The sequence below is a fragment of the Callospermophilus lateralis genome, chromosome 20 (genome assembly GCF_048772815.1).
Source record: "Callospermophilus lateralis isolate mCalLat2 chromosome 20, mCalLat2.hap1, whole genome shotgun sequence".
NCBI lineage: Eukaryota > Metazoa > Chordata > Mammalia > Rodentia > Sciuridae > Callospermophilus > Callospermophilus lateralis.
Window position 1 is genome coordinate 11,005,086 of NC_135324.1, and position 19,926 is coordinate 11,025,011.

A 19,926-nucleotide genomic window follows, 5' to 3' on the forward strand; every position below is an offset into this window, starting at 1 on the left:
AATTCACACAATATCAAAATTAATCATCTTCCCAAAGCACAACCCCCTGCAGCCTCTTGCTTTCCAGGCCTCTGTTTGGTAGAAAGGCAAACCCAAGGTTTTAAAGAAATTCCCTGTAATGTCAAAGAGAGCCTTTCCCTTAAGCCTGGGGCATTTCTGTGCTCCTTCTCCTAGCTAGGACTGCACCATCAGCTCCATCAGGACACCAGGAGGGGAAAGCAGACCTAGCAAAACACTATTCTCACATTCCCAGGCGACCGAGGCCAGGTTTTATGAAGGCCACGAGACGTCTGTGGAAAACTACTCTCCTTGCTTGGAGTGAAGGTCCTGTCTCTCCAGGTAACCAGCACTGCATGCCTTCCCGGCCACCTGAAGACTTGCTCTGCCCACCCGAGCCAGAAAGGAGCTCCAGCGTCGAGCTGTGAATCACACTTGGTCCCGCACCAAGGCTCAAACTCACCCCCTCTTCAAGATGCCACCTACAAGCCACGACCCTACCAGGAAGAGAAGTTCCGGGCTCCACTCCACAGCACACCTCCAGGGGGCCAGAGACCCATCTTCTTTGCCTCAATATCCACAGCGTTATCATGGCAACTAGAAATGTCCTCATGTTGCTTTTAAGCTGTTTTGTGTGGAGACCTTGTCTCTATCTAAGTTCACATCCCCTTCAAATAGCCTCTTTTTTAATCTTTCCTGGTATTTACAATAAATCACCATTTTTCTGGTGCTAATGTAGCCCCCCCCTTCCACTTTATCACTGACCCTGAAAAAGTCAAGTTAGAGTTGAATGTCCAACCAAACCAAACCAATCCAAGAGGCCAAGGTCAAGCCCTCCAGAGTCCATCATTAGGTGAAGTTCTGAAGGCTGACAAGTTCCCTAGGGCAGCAGACAGATGTGAGGTGACTTCTGAACCAGCCTCGTTTTTCCCTGTATTTTTATTGGTGTGTTTTAACCATATCTAACAGCAAGACTTGTTGTTACCTATCTGTACATGCACAAAACAAAACCATATAATTTGGCCAACATCATTTCCCATTTCCTCTCCTCCACTGATCTCCCTTCCGTTTTCATGAGACCTGAACTAGTCTCATCAACACTTCCAAAATGAAAAAGCAATTGCAGATGGAATCACCTGGTTTTCATGGCAAGGTCCCTGACAGTATTCAGTCAGACTTTCCAGGGTTTGGTTGATAAGCGCGACATTCTTCTCGTTGATGTACAGTCCAAGGAGCCCAAGGCCACCAGTCGTGCTCCCACAAATACAGTCCAGAAACTGCAGCGTCTCACACACCAAATTGTAGTTGGTCTTGTTATTTTGGCAACGAAGGAAGTTCTGCAGGTGGAGGTGGGGGAGAGAAGAGGGTCAAGATCATTGCCATGCTGACAATCTCTAACAGGTTGTGCCCTGGACTGGTCAGCAATTAGGCAGACAGATGCAGCATGGGACAGAAGACTCTGTATGATTCCCATGATGGTCCACTAACCATGATGGACTTAGTGAGTGGCAATGGCCACGAATGACGTGGCTTGCTCTCCAGGGTATCTGCTTGGGATACAGTGGAGGAGGGCTTCTCCTTGTAGTCCAGTTCCAACTCTTCCAATCTTTTCGAGTTCTCATTTCTCCATTTAATTCTTACCCCTCTGTACTCCTCCCTCTACCAACCTCCCACTCAGTGATGTCTGACATTTTAAAGGTGGTTCAAAACTACACCAGGATTTCATCTCCCTCTAGTAAGAATTCCAACCATCAAGAACACAAACAATAATAAGCATTGGTGAGAATGTGGGGAAAAAGGTACACGTGCACATTGTTGGTGGGACTGCGAATTAGTACAACCACCCTGGAAAGCCATACAGGGACTCCTCAAAAAACCAGGAATGGAACTACCACATGACCCAGATATCCCACTCCTCTCTCTATACCTAAAAGAAGTAAAACCAACAGACCACGGTGACACACAACATGCGCGTGAGGGCTTACAGGAGCACAATTCCCACCGCCAAGCTAGAACCAGCCCAGATGCCCATCAACAGATGCATGGGTCAAGATAATGTGGTGTATGTACACAATACACAATGGACTTTTAGTCAACCATAGAAATGAATGAAATTATGGCATTTGGAAAAAAAAGAAAAAAGGGATGGCAATGTAGAACATCATGTTAAGTGAAATAAGCCAGATTCAGAATGTCAAGGGCTGAATGTTTTCTATCATATGTGGAAGCCAGAGAGAAATAAGGGAAAAATGTGTGCGTGCGTGCGTGCGTGTGTGTGTGTGTGTGTGTGTGTGTAAAAATATCATTAAGACAGGGAAGGTAAGAGGAGCAGAAGAAGGAAATTGGGGGGGAAGGGAAGAAAGGTGGGAAAAGCAGAATGAAGGTAGGAAAATGATGCTGTGTGTGTGTATAAGTCTACCACAGTGAATTCCACCTTTGTGCATCTGTATCACCACCAAGAGCCAATCTTCCTTTCAGGAAGACCAAGAGGGAGAGGAAGAAGAATATCAAGGGAGGGAGGAGGGAGAAGGAAAGGTGGGGGACTTGGGAATGAAATGGACTATATCAAATACCCTGCATGTATTTTTTTTTTTTTCAAAATGAACCCAACTCTTATATATAACTGTAATGCACTACGAAAAGAAAAAAGGAGTTGATGGTGTGGCCTGGGTGCTGAACATGCAGAGCCTAGCAGTGGGGACAGTTTCCTACAGTGATAGATGTTACAGGTTGGTTTCTGGGCCATGGAGGGAGCCTGGATTTCCTGCTTGGCCATTCCCATTCTTAAAGCACGGGGAAATAATAAGCATGATATTCTTCATCTCACAGTTATAAAAGTGACACCTTATTTACTGCAGAAAATGAAAAACAGAAAAAGATAAAATCGCAAGATGACATGAACATAACCTCTGACTTGGTAATTCCACATTTGTGAAATGCTCATTTTTACTAACAAAGTATGTGCATGGGGTGCTCACCACAGCACTGTTGATAATGGTGAAGAACTATAAGTAACCTCAAGGAGCCGGGTGCGGTGGCACACGCCTCTACTCCCCGCAGCTTGGGAGGCTGAGGCAGGAGGATCACGAATTCAAAGCCAGCCTCAGTGACTTAGCGAGACCCTGTCTCAAAATGAAAAATAATAATTTTCAAAAGACACTGGGGATGTGGCCCCCGAGTTCAATTCCTGCTATAAAACACAAAACAAACAAATAAACAAAAACCTCAATGCCTACCAATTGAGGTGTAGTTAAAAATAAAAGGGGCTGGGATTGTGGCTCAGTGGTAGAGTACTTGCTTGGCTTGTGTGAAGCCCTGGGTTCAATTCCCAGCATCACATACAAATAAATAAATTAAATAGAGGTCCATCAATGACTTAAAATAAATAAATAAATAAGCAAATAAATAAAAGACACACTACCCATTTCATTCATGGTTGTAAACTAGAAAGACCAAGTCGATCAATGTGTGTCATAAGGAAAGATCTAGGGCACAGTGTTAGGTTAAAAAGAAATTGGCAAATAGGTTAATTGGTGACACAAACACATTTGTATTAAATGTTTCCTTTTAAATATAAAGAAAAAAGACTGAGATGATGCTTCTTGGATAGGAGAAAGAGAAGTCTGAACTAAAACCATTTTTTTTATTCCTTCTATGCACTTTTTATTTTTTTATGATTGTAATGCATTCCACTATTGTCATGTATGTAAGAAATAAAAAAAAAAACTAAACGTGTATTTTTGTTTGAACCTTTATAAAGAGGATATATTCACGTATTCCTGAAGTCAAGGATTGTTTTTCTCAGGACCACAGGCAGCCAGAGGAGGGTTTCAGACCCATCTTACCCACTCCTCTGGGAGGGTGCTGTTGCCTCAGGGCCTGGAGGAGCCCCTGGCCAGGTCTGGTGGAGGAGCGCTGGGTGGAGAGGGCCTCCTTCTCAGCAGCTCCTTCAAATTCCAGTCACTGTTCCCACCACACCCTGCTCTGCTCAGTGGGCCACCTGAATGACCACACCCTCTCTGCTTGGTGACAGCAGGGTTCCCACCACGCCCCTCTCTGCCATTGAGCTTGCTGCTCATCAAGCACCGCTGTTCTTTTGCTTCTGAGGCTCCAACCGCGCCATCCCCCTGCCTCCACCCAGCCTCCTCCTCCTCTAGGATGTGGCCAGCCCCCAGAAGCTGCAGCCCCACCTCTGTGACATAGCTCTAGCTGGCTCTCCCCAGAACCATATTGACAGCACTGAGTCCCCAGGCAGCTGGGCCGGGGGCTGGTGCCTCCTGGGCACTTTACAAATGCTGGCTCAATCTCTGCATTCCATGGGACAGAGGAAGGAAAGGGCCCTGGGGAAGCCGCCTGCTAATACTGCACCCACGTTTCCAGCTGGAGGCCAGCTAGCTGCCCTTTCTCCAAAGCCTGTCCCATTTCCCAGGGTTTCTGAAGTGACTTGCTGGAACCTCCCATTCCCTAATTCAGACCCCTGTCCTCTTGTCCTCTACAAACACAGAGGGATGCTGTCAGCGCACCCAGGGGCTGCTCCACCAGCCACCTGCTGTGCTGGAGAAGTCTTCCCATCAGCCAGGCCAGGCCGAGAGAGAGTAAGCAGGGAAGGGCAGGGAAAGAAGCGAAGGCCCCAAGCCCAGGCTTAAGTCTACCCAGAGATCTGGACCTGTTTTCCTTAGAGCAGCAACTGCCACTTGGCACAAACTCCGGGGCTGCCTCTCTACTGCACATTTACCAACAGCAAAGTTAAGGTTGTACACAGGACAAGAGGCTCTGGGCAGGAGCCCAGGGGCTGCCACTTCAGGAGGCCCGTTTCTTCTCTCTAGTCAATCTGCGCTTCTCAAACCAGAGAGCCAGAAACCCCTCCAGAGACAACTCCGCTTCCCTGGGACCCACTGACCGGACGGAATGCTAGAAACAGGTGTCAGTCACAAGAGTGGATCCCCACGGAAAACCATCACAGGGGAACTGGACTCCTGAAAATCGGATTTCACTGGGGCAAGTTCACCACCTGAAGGATTTCGTGGAAGGTGTTTTTGTTTGTTTGGTGGCCCTGGGAAATGAACCCGGGCACTCTCCCACTGAGCCATATCCTTGGTCCTTGTCATCCTCCTGCCTCAGTCTCTCCAGTAGCTGGGTTTATGGGTGTGTGCCACCACACCCAGCCTGACTTTGTGGGAGTTTTGACCTACATCCTTGTGAACCACGGGTCCAGTTCACTGGCTTTCTCAATGGGCCTGTGGAACCTTGGGAGAGGTCCCTGGAATGCCCCCACCTTCCAGGGCTCTTAAGAGTTGGAAGGGGGGCCTCTAGCACTCTTTGGTTTCCACTCTGAACAGAGCAGCTTTACTCTCATCTGCTCAGTGCATTTCTGCATAAATGTTCTTCAAACAAAGGATTCTATGGCTTAAAAAAAAAGGAATTTGAAAGCACCAAATTGGGTCATCTTTATATACCTTGAAATTAAATTATCAGGTCTTTTTCCCCCCCAATATACAAAAATATCTATTAACCCCTCCCCACAGCACCGTAACCCACAGAGCTGCAGACAGGAGAATCAAGTTCTGGAAAGACTTCATTAGGAGGAGCTTCTGCCTGTGGGCTTCCTGGGGCACTGAAGGACAGTTGTGGGAAGAGCTAGAGTATGAAACTACAATCCTGAAGACTTCCAAATAAGAAATAATGAATTTTAGGCCGCACTCTACTCCCACTGCAGAGGAGGGCGGGTGTGCTGGCGAGGGAGAGCTCGGGAGGCGGAGAGCAGGGCAGGGGCACCACCCAGGACCATACTGGGGAGGCTCGCGGCTCTGCTCTGGGTGGCAGGAGGGTCCACCTGGGCAGCCCTGGGCGTGGTGAGCGCAGAACTCCCATATCAGCACCCCCGAGAAGCCCTCCGGGGCCGCACACACGGGGCGGCCCCCTTCCTCTGTAAATGCCCTACGATGAACTCGTGCAACACCCAGCACTGGCTGCCATCTTTGGTGGGCCCACGGACTCCCGACCAGACACTCAGCACTGTGACGAGGTCCCGTCACCAGGTGCCCCATAACTGTTCACTGGCACAATCATCCCGTCCCTGCTTCCCTACTGGTGCCCACTGGTGATGTCACACAGAGGAGCAGCACAGGGAACTGTCACTATGCTTAGTCTAGAAATGGCCCCAGAAGCAGGGTGGGCCCTTTACCCACAAAGATGCCACACCGAGCCACCCTGGCTCCCCAGGGCACTAACTCCACCTTCACAGGCCTCCTTCAGAATTAATGGGGTTCCTTATAAGACAGAGGGGCAGATGACATCTGGGCACAGTCACCTTTCAGTCAGTGGGACCAGCTAACAAGACGACAGTCACACCTGGGCCTCGGGGCAGGACCGTCTTGCTCCACTTGACTGAGCCACGCAGGTCCAACCAGGGCTCTGGAACTAAGGTGCTCTCGGCCACAGGAAGGGAGCTTGCAGAGGGGCTAGAAAACTGACAGGCAGGATCCCACATGCAGGGGTTGACAGAGAGCACGAAGGTCAATGGCTGACATCAACCAGCAGCAGGAGAAAGACCCCGGCCCTATCTGGAGGGTCTCTGCCTCAGCCACTCACAACCCTTGGCCCTGCGGGTTCAGCGTGGCCACCTGCGGAGCCTGTGGGCAATCTCTTCCTTTTAAGTCGTGGGTCAGACTTGGCCAGACAATTACCTCAGATCTGAGATGATTTTTCCAAATTCTGGCTCTTCCTTCACTCCTCTGCCTTCCTCCAAACCACAGTCTTTCCTACCTGGCTGATCCCCACGGAGATTGGGTGGCAGCAACTCACAGTGGCAACACCAAATGGTCTGCCACAGTCAATGTGTGACAGGCCATTGTGTCACCGGTGGGAAAGCCAGCGATGGCAGTACTTATAGGTGACACCTTGCCCTTGCCAGATGTGACTAGTGTCATTTCAGTCTCCTACTGTTTTTTTCCCCTTTTTTATTCTAAGCTCAGAAACTCCCAGTGCTGACTGTGATCCTGGGAGGAAGCATTCCACGTGGGAGGAGCTGTCCAACACCTTTTCCTTATTCATCCTCCCTCTATTCAGGCAAACACAGGTGGTGTCCTTGGGCTCAAGAGTTGGCAGCCAACCCAGGCAGTGTCCATGGGCCCAGGGCTCCAGGATGCTCTCCTGGGTGGGACTGGGTCTCCACATACCTGGGCCCATTTGGAAGAAAGAGGCCAGTCTCTGGAACCCAGCTGTGGCAGTTTGGCTGAGAAACTCTGCAAGGGAGTTAGCGAGCCTCTGACGCAGCGTGTGGTCAGCAGCTCCGGCCTTGGGACACCTGGGTCCAAGGCCCTGTCCTGCCCTCCCTCCCGTGTCCCCTGCACTTCAATTTTCTCATCTCTGAAGTACGACCACGTATGTAGTTACCCAAAGCCACACATGGCACCCGGGGCACTCAGAAGACCCAATAAACCTTGGCTATGGTTATCATCCCCAAACAAGAAATGAACAAAGGATTTCCAGGACTGTGAGCAATGATTTCTGACTATTTGTGGAAACTCTGGAAGGCAACTACTCCATTCAACTGGCAGCCATGCTTTGCTTGAGGATGGGGATAAGTGCTGAGAAACGAGATGTTAGGCAACCTCTTGGTGCCAGCGTCACAGAACACACTCACGTAAACCCAGATGGCACAGTCTACTACCCTCCTGGGGCAGATGGCACCTACCATCGTGGGCGTGGTCTGCCACTGACCGAGGTAACCTTGTGCAGCATGCGACTGAGTTCATGAGAACTTTCTATGCACCTGATTTTGTAACGCTAACATCTTCGATTTTTACTTGAGACCCTAGATGCTGCACAGCGACAGGCTACAAGATCTCCTCACTCACAGGCACCTCCCCTGGATGGGGACCCCAGGCCTGCAGACTCCGAAGTCAGCCTCCCACGCTGCAGCTCAAGCCAGCTGTCCGCGCGAGAGGTGCTGAAGTGTGGGAGGGTGGCGGCTGATGTCCCTCACCTGCAGGTCTCGGTTGTGGTTTTCGCAGAGCAGCTGCAGGAAGCGCAGGATGGGCTGCATGATGGTAATGACCGCACTCATCTCCAGCTCGTCCTTGGTCTTGTCAGTGGTGGTCTGGGTGCCCTCCCCAGACTGGTAGTGGTCATCGGGGTCGGCCTCCCTCCGGAAGGTGGTGAAGGCTTTCCTGGTGGCAGCAGAGGCCTCCAGGAGCTGATCCCGGACCTCTTCTGTTATCTGCGTCGTGGGCTCTTTGGCTGGAAGGCAAGAATGAGATGGTCAGTCCTGGACATCCTCAGGAGCACCATTCTCCTTTCCAAAGGGACCTCAGAAACCTGGGTCTGCACTGGAGACCTGTGAGGCTGGCACAACACCCTGGGAAGCCACAGTCTCCTCTCAGTCCTTAGGCAGGATGAGGGTGGAGTGGACCCTGGCCAGCTGTTCCTGGTCCCTGTGTCCCATTTAGGCTAGGCCCATGTCTAGAGAAGAGCTTGGTACAGCTCTGAGGACCTCACGACCAAGGCTCTGGGTCTCGGGTCCTCCTTTGCACCCTGGTGAGCACCAGTGAACTCTATCTCAGGCAGCTAGGAGAGGCTCACCATGACGCTAAGCGGTCACCTAACACTGGTGGTCCTTTGTGTGGCTTGTCCAACCCAGTTCTCAGGATACCTGAGCTAACTGTGGCATCGTCGTTAGGAGCACAGACCGCAGTCAGATCGCCTGGGCTCAGATGCCAGCTCCACACCTTCTAGTTGCACGTCCCTAACAAGTCAAGGACCATGTCTGTGCCTCTGCTTCCTCATTGGCAAAATGCAAGGTTGGCTTGAGCTTTAGAAGAACTGAACAGGAAGAGGGGCTCTGCTATGCTTTGGATCTGTAAAGTTCCCCAGTGGGTTAAAGGCTGGATCCCCATCCCAATGTGATGGAACCTGTAAGAAGCATGGCCTCTTGGGACATCTTAGATTCACTCGGGGGATGTCCTAGAGGGGGACTGGAGGGCCTTGGTCTTTTCTGTTTTTCTGCTTCTTGGCCATGAGGTAGGTGCTTCTGCTCTGTCACATGCTCCTGTCTGACATGCTGCCTTAGGACTGGACCAAAAACAAAGAGGCCAATTGGTTATGGACCAAAACTTCCAAGTTAACCTTTTATCTTTATAACCTGATTATCTAAGGGGTATTTGTTATAGTGATAGAAAGCTGGCTAATATATGACTAATTCATTTCAGTCCTTAGGCATCCTTCATGTTTCTTCCATTTATCCCCATTCTAGACTAGTTGTTCTCAATCAAGGGAGATGCCTTCCCCAGTCCCACTTAGGGAATAACAACATTGTATCTGGAGACACATTTGGCTGAGGGTGGGGATGTGCTACTGGTATCTAATTGAGCAAAGGTCACATATGCTAATAAATACCTTATATAGCTGGGCATGGAGGCACATGCCCATAATCCCAGCAACTGGGGAGGCTAAGGAAGGAGGACCACAAGTTTAAGGCCAGCCTCAACAATTTAGCAAGACCCTGTCTGAAAATAAAAAAATAAAAAAAGGGCTGGGGATGTAGCTCAGTGGTAAAGCATTCTTGGGTTGAAGCCCCAATACACTGAGAAAAGAATTTTAAATAAATAAATACCTTATAATGCACAAGACAGCCCCTAAAACAAAGAAGCTTCCAAAGGTCAACAGTGCTGTGGTTGAGAAATCTAGCTCTAAACTTGAAAAGCAAGACTCCCAAAACTGTGGGTCTTCTACTCCCTGTAGCACTACTGGGAGATGACAGACAAAAAGCTCTGTCCTTTAGAAAATAAGGAGAGATCACCTGACCAAGGACAGACACTGGTAGCTTTGTTTACTTGTTTGTTTGTGTGGCACTGGGGATTGAACTCTGAGCCACATTCCCAGCACCCCCTCCCCACCCACATCTTTTTAAAATTTTGGGACAGGGCCTTGCTAAATTGCTAAGAGTCTCACTAAGTTGCTGAGGCTAGCCTCAAACTTGTGATCCTCCTGCTTCAGCCTCTGGAGTCACTGGAATTTCAGGTGTGCACCACTGTGCCCAGCTCCCTAAGACACCAGTTTTAGAATATGCATTACTCTAAGACTACATGGAAAAGACAGGAAAAGAATATCCATGGATTCTCTACCAGTAAAACCCTCAGCTTGACCAAAAAGAATGTCCACAAATTTATTAAACAAGAAGACTCTCCTACGCAACAGGACTTCAGCTCATGTCATCTAGGGAGAATTACTTCAAAACCAGAGCAGTTGTTTTCTTCGGAGAATTCGGGTCGTGATGCATCCTAGAGTCTAAAAATGATGGAAAAAACTTACAGGAAACCAAGCCTCCTCTCCCTTTCCCAGGCCAGTGGATGGAAGATGGGGAACATTACCTTTTTTCCGGGACGGGGCCTCCCTGTCCGCCTCGTCATCTTTCTTTTTGTTTCCTAAGTCACTGGTGTTCACAGTCACAGTTGCCTTGATTTCCTGCTGGGCCATCTTCATTCGGTCATAAAAGACCTTGAAGAATCTCTCCGACTTCTTATCTTCTGTCAACCGGCAGAAAAAGGAGTGCTGGAGGGGCAAACACATGGAGTTTCAACACTAACAGACCCCCGTGAGCCCCACTGGCAGCCACACTGACTGGAGACCAGAGCCAGCCCCAAGCCTTGCAGAGGACCCAGGGTCGACCCAAGGTTAAACATGGTGGCCCGACTCTCGATCTCTGGGTCGAGCATCAGAGATCGTCAACACAGAGTTCTAAACCTGTGGTGGTGGAGGAGGCATATGGGCTTTGGAAGCCTGCCCGGGGGTGGTGGGCAGACTGCAGCCTGCTGAGAGCCGCTCCTCTACTGCAAGCACACAAAACAAGGCTGTTAACAATGGAGACAGAAAATGGTTTTGGAGTCGACTGCAGGGCCATCATTTGCTCCAAGAGTCCCTTGGGCTCCTCCCCAGCACAGAGCCCCGTGAACAATGCACGGATGACTCAGATGGGCCACCTGCCCCACAGGCCTCCATAACAGGTAAGGATGACACATTCTTAAGTCAGACTGTGTCAAAAGCACCCGGGGAAGGCCTGTGAGCGTAGATGCTTAGAGCTGGAGGGGCCGACGCTGGGCTGCAGCCATCTCAGAACCTTCATGGACATGGTGGATTTTCCAGTAAGTGTTGAAGGGCACGGAAGAGTGGTTAGAGGAAGAAGCTCCAAATGCACAGGTAGCCCGCCTCTTGGAGACGCATTTGCTTTTGGACCCACTGCAAGCAATAGTATACACTGTTGATATGAAAACACAATATGGTATTTCAACTTCATTTATGAGTATTCTCTTTTCACCCCCTTGCAAGTTCCACACTGTTGTGAGTTATTTACATAAAAATACAATACGGTCATTTCCAGTGGAATAAAACAAAGCTCCAAACAATGTATTTGCTTCTCCAGGTCGATCTTCCTGCCAGTTTTGCATCTTCCCGTTTGGAAAGATGGCGCTCCCCTGCATAGTGGGCTTTAGCTTCCAATCCTGGAAAAAACTCAAGCCTTACCAGTCCCTCGATCCCCCCAGGCTCCCCCACTGTAGCCTGTATCCACCTGCCAAGGGCTGATTTAGTCACCACCTGACTACCACACCTTCGTCTGCCACCACACAACCGCAGCCACTCTGGCCCTCTGACCCTCAGGCCACATTGCCTGACATCTGTCCCCTGAGCACTTCTCCATCAGGTCCCTGCTTCTCCCCTCCCTGGTCTTGACTCTGATGCTTCTTATACAGGACCAACTTCCTACCTGTGTTCTCTGGTCCTCCTGCCTGCCGATCACTCCCGAATGCTCCCCCAGGCTCCATGTCTGCAGCTGCTTAGCCTCAAACCAAGCAGAAGTCTCGAGTGTCCTCCACTGTCCTTTACTGCCTTATTTCCTGCTAAGTTTCCTACTGTTCCTTCCACCCACCATCACGGGGTGGGCATCATGAGCGGGACACGGTGTCAGACACAAGAGAGAAAACAGTTTGAGTGCAAAAAAGAAAACCATAAAGCCAGAAGCCTGGTGAGGAACGAACACAGTACTGCCAGTCACCCTAAGGGCCACTGACCACGTTATAACACAGCCTTCTGTCCCCATGAAAGTGACCCAAGAATGTGCTAGTGAACGGTCCTGTGGCAGACACAGGATGCCACTGCCCTAGTGTCTTGCTCTCCCTGGGTCCTCATCTTCTGGTCTCACCACAAATGTCACTTTCTCAGTGAAGCCACCATGAATGTCATTTTCTCAGTGAAGCCATCTCTAATGCTCCCAGGCCAACTGCTGTGTTCTATTCTCTTCACTGCAGAACACTGTTGAGTCGCACGGCTGCTATATTTATCGTTCACCTGCTCACATCTGTCTCACACAGAGCACAAGCTCTGGGAAGGCAGGTGCTTCACCTGTGATTGACAGCTGCCTCCAGAGCACCCTGAAGGGGCCCGGCACACGCAGCACTCCTTAAATGTCTCATGAAATAGTGACTCTAATAACCCAGAACGTGGTGGCTTCTCCTAAGTGGATCCCCCTGCTCAGATCTGTATATGGAGTGGACATGACACAAATAAGTGCCACCAAATAAATTAATTCTGGGAAATTGCTCAAATACCCAGAACCAAGTTTCAACCCTTCATCTCTTTTAGAGCCAACACACCCACAGACACAGGATGATGTACATGAGGGCAGAAGAGAAAGCAACCTCCAGCTACCTAATCTCAGGGACCCAACTTCTGCACCAAGACCCATCTTCCCATACCCAGGGTCACAGGAGGCTGCTCACTAATGCGGTGGGCCACCAGAGGGCTGCCCCCTCAGGACACACCAGTCACCTTTCCAGCATGGAGGCTGCTTGACAAGCGGGTGGAGACAAGCTGGTCATTCAAGAAAACAAAAGCACTTTCAGTAAGAAACTAAATACGACAAATGAAGCCAGCCACCTGTCATCCTCAACCGCTCAACCCGGCTGCACACCACGCTGCTTAGCATCCAGCCAGCCCAGCCAGCCCACGTCAGCTGACACCTTCAGGGTAAGGGAAGAGCCTCTGAAATGGGAGAAGGGCAGGGGACAGAGGATTTTGTGCTTCTATATATGTTTCTGCAATGGACAGTATGTTTATTCTGTATTATTTATACCGGTCCTCAGTAATCCCTTAAGGACTGGAAACAGCTTTACCAACAGAAGGGGCTCAACAAAACAATCCAATGGATAACAGGCTCTAGAAGACACGAAGAAGATTAGAAAAGCAAAATTAGAAAAGGGTGGGGATGGGCAGAGAGTCGATTCAGGGGAGTCTCAGGTTTGGCTCGAATCCCTGGCCACAGTCAGGTGGAACCGAGAGGCCTATCAGTTATGCCACTGGAGAAATGCAATCAGCACTTCAAGGGGAGGTCAGCAGGAGTGAGCAGGAGAACAGGGCCTTCCACATGGTTCCTGGACCTGTTCGAACCTGTTCTGTAGTAGCCTGTTTGCAGGACTTAGGACAGGGAGAGGGAGTGCTCTGCTTAGGACTAGTATGCTAGGTGGGACCTAAGACCATGGGGGGGGGGGGGGAACGACACGGACATGGAATCCCAGCTTTTGGTCTGCCTGGCCAAATGCCCACTTTTATTCCTATTGAACCTATTTCAACTCATCTCCCCTTCCCCAAACCAAGAGCTTATAGTCACAAGGTTTTACCTCTCCAAATCTTTCCCTCCATCCCACCGGGCGGGGTGGGGCAGCCCTTCAGCATAAATACGGCCTGGAGCAGGCAAGGAGGGGAGATATAAAGAAATCAAAACTGTGGTTGCCTCAAGGGGCATGCATGGGAAGGGACTACAAAGGCAGCAATGGAAACTTCCAGAACAAATCATCTGGATGACAGTGAAGGTTACACAGATAACCACCAAAATAATGTCCCCTCTAAGGCATCCACATGCTCATCCCTGGAATCTGCGAATGAGTCACCTCACGGGGCACAGTGGCTTGGCCCAGCAGAGGGCACAAAGGCTGCTCACCAACCTTACCCCGAGGAGCGGATCCCGGATTACTCAGGGGGCCCAATGTCATCACCAGGGTCCTTCAGAGAGGAAGAGGGACAGACGCATCATGAGAAGGACCCAACTCTTTGCTGCTGAATTGGAAACAGGGGGAAGAGGCCATAAGCCAAGGACCATGGGTGGCCTCCAGAGCTGCAGGCACCTCCAAAAATGAGGACAGCCCTGCAGCACTCTGGTTTCAGTCTAGTGAGATTCATGTCCAACTTGCAAAACAAAAAATTCAGGAACTCAAAGCCACTACATTTGTGGTCATCTATTGCTGCAGCCATAGCCAATGACACAACAGGCATAAAACAGCTGTCAACTGTAACTGAGCTCTACCCTGAGTTGGCTATTAATCGTAAACAATATCACAATAAAAAGAGAGGGAAGAGATACTTCCCTCTCTTTTGGAAAGCTAGGGAACTACAAAAAGATGTGCAGACAAGGAGCTGCCTTCAGAGACCCCCTGACCCCCAGGGGAACAGCATGCACCGGCCCCACGACTGACCTGTCCTCGCCCTGCCGTTTATCTCCAAATCACATTTTATTCCAAAGCCCTTCTAATAGGTGCTGCCTCATCTGAGCCCGAGGAGATTGCCAGGCCAGATAGCATCATTCATAAACCCGTCAGAGTGCAGAGCAGAGCACTGGGGTCAGGAGAGGCCGGTGGCTTGTGGCGTGGCCCGACATACTCTCCACCTCCTGTCTGCATTCTCAACCCACATGAGCCGCCCGGCCCCCGCCAGACAGGAGCAGAAGGTTGGGAAAGCAGAGGAAGCAGAGCTGGTGGGGGGCAGACGCTCAGCGCCAAGGCCAGACACCATGGACAGCAGGCCTGCCCGGGACATGCTCAGGGGAAGGAAGTGGGGTCAGGGGCAGGGCGAGGAAGTGACCAGTGGCCCAGGGCATCTCCACGGCAGCGGTGGGAGAGGAAGCAGGCATGGCTGCGGTCAGGCGAGCTTCAAAATAAAACAAAAGAGCAGGCGAATGCACATCACGAAATGTGGAAGCCGGAAGCCCTCTGCACCAGCAGTTTCCAAATGGTTTTCCCAGCAGGGAAACTCCTCGCTCCCCTTCCCAGATACATCCTCTACGAAGACGCCAGCTGGGCAGGAGAGAGACAAGGCAGAGTGACTCCCTTGAAACAGAGGGAGGACCCTCCGTCACGCCATGGGAACTAACTCTGGACTCCGCTCTGCAAACCACCACTGGAGACCATCCTTCCACTTTTCAAGATGAGGAAACTGAGACCCAGGCAGGAAAAGGGCCTTGCTGAGGCTGCAGAGAGCAACTCCTCAACTTCCCAAGCCATCCTCTCGACCCGCCTGGATGGGGGTAGTTCAAACAGCCTGTGCTGACCTTCTTGCCCTCTGGTAACTGTCACCAGCACTCAGTCCCTCCTTGGGCTGACTGAGCTGGATAGGGACCAAGGAACAGAGGTCTTAGATTAAAAGGATAATCAACTAGCTCTTCATATCAAGTCTTGAAATAATAAGATATTGGTTAATTAGCCTAGCAGACACCCATTACTGATGCCCAAGTCCTTTGCAAAGAAATGAAGCCTGCTTTTGGGCAAGAAGGCCCCTGGGATTAGGGCCTAGCACTCTATAGATGGCAGGAAGGCAGTGGACAGGGGGTGGGGTGGACACCGCTTTCTTTGGCACAAGGAGGTCACAGCTTGAAGTAAACTAATTGAGTAAGGGCTCCTGGGGAGAAGACTAACAGGAGCTAAGAGACTGGACAGACCCTGGAACATAAACCAACAACAGGCAACACCCTCTGCATCAAAAAAGAAGGAACTTCGGGGGAAAGACTAGCTTTGAGCTCTAAGAACCATGGTGCTCCCTGGCAGACCAGGCAGCCTGCGCACACCTGCCCAGGCAGAGGCCACTCTGATGGCAGGAGTCCCTCTGTGGGCATCTCAGCTAGGGGATGGGGCAGTGGCAGGAAGCAGACATAGAAGTGATCAGAAAGTCACCTGGCAGGAGAGGGAGGGCCTGGGGACAGCAGCCGGAGCCAGTCTGGCCGCGGGACTTTGTTCCTACCCTAAAGGAAGGTGTTTCTCCCCGCAGCTGGTCCACCTTCTGGAAGCACTTGCTCTGGGCCTTGGGAGAATCCAGAGCATGAGATTTTCCATCTGACTGCCTTCCAAGACCTGACCCTGGCCAGCACAGCCAGTGGCACTCGCTGCCCTTGCATGCTTATCTGCTGGGACATGAATTAAGTCTTTAGGCTAAGTCCAAGAATTCAGAAAATGTGGCTGCCGGGCAGGGAGCCAGCACCCAAGTATCCAAGGGCTGATGGAAATTCTTCCCTAGAGTCTTTGCTTGTCTCTTTTCACACCAGCTCTGGGACTTGAGAGGACATCTTCACTAGAACAACGTGTCCCTGCCCTGCTGGAACCAAGTGATGTCAGTGGCCACCAAGATGTGGGTTAGGCCTCGGCTCTCCACCTGTGATGAACTGAGAATGCACCACATCCCAGGGACCCTCTGTCACCCAATTACAGTGATGGCAACTGAATGTCTCCAATTGGCCAGGCACTGCCTGAGGGCTTGACACACACAAACAACATCCCAGGAGTAAGTGCCCTTATTATCTCTGCTCTACAGATGAGGAAACTGAGGCACCCAGAAGTTACAGAACTTGCCAAGTTCTACATCTACAAAGTGGGGTCATGCACCTGACCCTCAGCCCAGGCCCTCAACCACCTTCTTCGTGCAACGGTTCTCAGCTGAACATGCATCTCTGTCATACCGTGAACACCTTTTGGGTTTTATAATCCCCCTCATCCTTACCCTCCAAGTCCCTCCAAGAGGCACAGTCACCCACTGCTCTCTTAGGGAACAACTGCTGGGACAGGTTCTCATGCCAATGCTCAACTCACCCAGGACAGATGACACATCTGTTCATAGGGACTCCCAACAACCCGCCTGCTATTTGAAGGTTTGCCAAGTTGGGGGCAATGAATTGTTAAAAAAGCCATTGTCACACCGTGACTGCTGTAGGTCTTGAGTCTTAGAAACTAAGGAAAATATCCAAAACTTAAAGATCAGGAATCACAAACTAAGTAATAAAACAGCTGGTCAGGCCCAGAGCACATGGAGAACTGGAGGTGAGCAAACCTACATTTTAGCCTTGATTCCCCACTGGCCAAGATTCTGATCTTGGGAAATTTACTTGTTCTCATTTGTGCCCTGGAGGCTCCTTATCTGAAAAAAAAATGAAGGTCAGACCACCTTCCTTGTCTGAAGCTGAGGGTCCATCAAGGTTGAGGTTACGAACAGTAAGTATAATATTGTTACCTAACAATAATACCCTGTTCAAATGAAAGGCTGGGGCGGGGAAGATGGATCTATGAATGAGCTAGTGTGATGGGAGGACCAAAATCTGATACTAAACAACATCCATTGATAAATAATTCCAGCTGGGTCTGGTAGGTCAAGATGGCCTCCAAACTGACAGTGAAACACAAGGAACAGCAATTCATGGCAGCTTTCGCAATATAGGAAGTTCACAGAGAAATCTGGCTGGAATTTCTCTAGCTACAGAGACCATTCAGACTTCTGTAGATGGACAGGCAAACATTTTTTTTGCTTCCATTTCTCAACATTCTCACCCAAGAACAGAATTTAAGATCTTCCTCTTAGATAGTCCCCAGTCTTTCAAGGTGAACTTTCCCCTGGTATTTGCAACGACTGTGGACTTCAGGGTCTGATAATGAATAAAATGGTCATTCATAATTGAACGTTCCCTAGGAAAAAATCATCGCACACTTCAGAATCAAGTTTTCCAAGGTTTGATGGGCTTCGACCAATGAATATCTGGAGCTCTCGCTTTACCAACAACCTCTCTGAGGATGCCTCTAGCTTTGACGAGTCCAGAAATAAAATGGACTTCAAAGTGGAAAGGGAGGAGGTGAGCAGGTGAGCCAAGAGTGCATTGGAAAGGCTTTGGCATTTCAACGTCATGGTCCTGAAGCGAGGCCCTCCTTCACCCAATGGAGCCACCTCTTGACAGCTTAGAGGCAAGCACTGTTTCTATGACTCGGCCAGGCAAGACTGGAACAGATGTCCTGGCCCATGCCTGAGAGATGGGACGAGGAACAAGGAGACCTTCAATCAGGATTAACAGGGACACTGGACCTCAGGGTCAAGGCCAAAGCAGGGGACCTTCATGATAGCTCTCTGTGTAGATCAGAACACAGATGCTCTCACACACATTCATCAGCACCTTAGCCAATAAAATTAAAAGGCATATCTTAAGGCTGGGGGTGTGGCTCAGCGGTAGAGCACTTGCCCAGCACATCTGAGGAACTGGGCTCGATCCTCAGCACCACATAAAAACAAATAAATAAAGGTATGGTGTTCCTCTCCAACAAATTTTTTTTTAAAAAAGGCATATCTTAAAAAGCTCCCAACTGTGTAGGTAAACTGTTAGTGATCACCATCTCCCGTAATATTTAACAGCCAAACCAAACACATTTCAGATAGAGGGCTCAGACACATTGCTCCGGAGGACCCTGCCCCAGAAACAGGAAGTTAAAAAGACTCCAAACTTTCTCTAGGCTCAATTATCAACACTTGTCTGTTTCATGGGGATCCCCTGGTATAACAGTCTCCATGAAGAGAAAAATTGAAATCTTCCAAGGGACAACAGATAACCCATGGAATGCAACATACATGTAACCCCTGCCCCCCCCCCAAATAGATGCAATCCAAAAATTTGCAGAAATGGAAAGAGCGACAGTAGGGACCACTCTGGTAATCTTCCATAAATGCAAGAAGGATTTTGGTGGCTCTTTGAATGAACACAAGGCTTGTTTTTAAAAGGTACTTTAAATCTCCACTAGCCTTCAGGAAGGACTTCTGTTACAACTACTCAAGGAGGTTTCAGCATCTTGGTCCATGGACATCCCAGAGGTGAAGAGAATGAACCACCATCTGAATTGTGTGTCTGGGGCTGCAGGAGTCACTGGCCAGAGGCTAGGGCTGATTCTACAATCCATCGGGCAAGTCTCTTAGCAGTTTGGGTGAAACCCTCAGGCCCCCAGCAGCTTGCCCACAGCCCTGCCACAGGCGGTGCTCTGGGGACACACAGAGGCCTCTTCTCATGAGCCTCCAATCTGTACCATGCGTCCCTGAAAAATGCCTGTGGTGCTTGAACATCCCCCTCCTCACCCAAGAAATGAATCCTGCACCTCAGTCCCGGAGGGTGCTGGGGAGCAGGGCCCAGTACTGGGGCCTGGCTGCCACCAGACCCTGTTCTTTGCCACATCCCATGGTGGGGGCGGGAAGGGGAGGTGTCCCAAACCATCAAAAACAGGACTGAAGCAGAAGCTGGAGGGTCTGAGGAGTTGGGGGATGAATCCTCTAGATCACATTTCCATTTTCTGTACCCGAGGGATTACACATTAGCACTAATCCATGTTTCCTGCCCTCAAAGCTCCAACGTTCCCAGGGAGTGTGACTTGAGATCTACACCAAGGTCAAGAATCATCCTGACCCACACATTTCTACATTTGTGCAGAGTCACAGGCCTGAGAGAGCACCAAGCCTCTCTCCTAGAGGCAGAGACCCTATATCCTCACAACGGGTGGCTGAAGAACTGGGTGAGTCTGGACTAACGTCCATCTTCAGTTTCCCACCTGCGGTGGGGAAGGAGGAGGATCAGGACCCTAGGAGAAGCCTGTTGAGAGGAGTCAAGGACAAAGCACAGGTGAGAGCCCCTCTAGCACCTGACACCTGGCAGGTGTTCACACTCCTTCCCTGCTCTCAACACACCCAACTGCACAGCAAGGCCACTGGACCATAAAATGCAAAGAAAAATAAACACAGCCCGGCCTGCCAGAGGCAAGGACACGAGTTCACAAAAAAAGGATCAGCTGAAATGACTGCCTCTTTGACCAGGACCTG

The 19,926-nt window shown here is 50.2% G+C and overlaps 1 protein-coding gene across 17 annotated transcripts in view; it reads right to left on the reverse strand.

Annotated features, from left to right (window-relative positions):
* Nucleotides 1–19,926, reverse strand: part of Itpr1 (inositol 1,4,5-trisphosphate receptor type 1) — a 307,630-nt gene that overhangs the window by 61,807 nt on the left and 225,897 nt on the right. For 9 of the 17 annotated variants that reach the window (XM_076841099.1, XM_076841098.1, XM_076841096.1 and 6 more), the window contains 3 exons: nt 10,368–10,548; nt 7,985–8,238; nt 1,134–1,334 (listed from right to left, as the gene is read on the reverse strand). In XM_076841099.1, the coding sequence (XP_076697214.1) occupies nt 1,134–1,334; nt 7,985–8,238; nt 10,368–10,548 (636 nt within the window). Of the gene's footprint in view, nt 1–1,133; nt 1,335–7,984; nt 8,239–8,910; nt 9,070–10,367; nt 10,549–19,926 lie in introns of all 17 variants that reach the window. The other 8 variants (XM_076841084.1, XM_076841089.1, XM_076841087.1 and 5 more) reach the window with 1 other exon arrangement.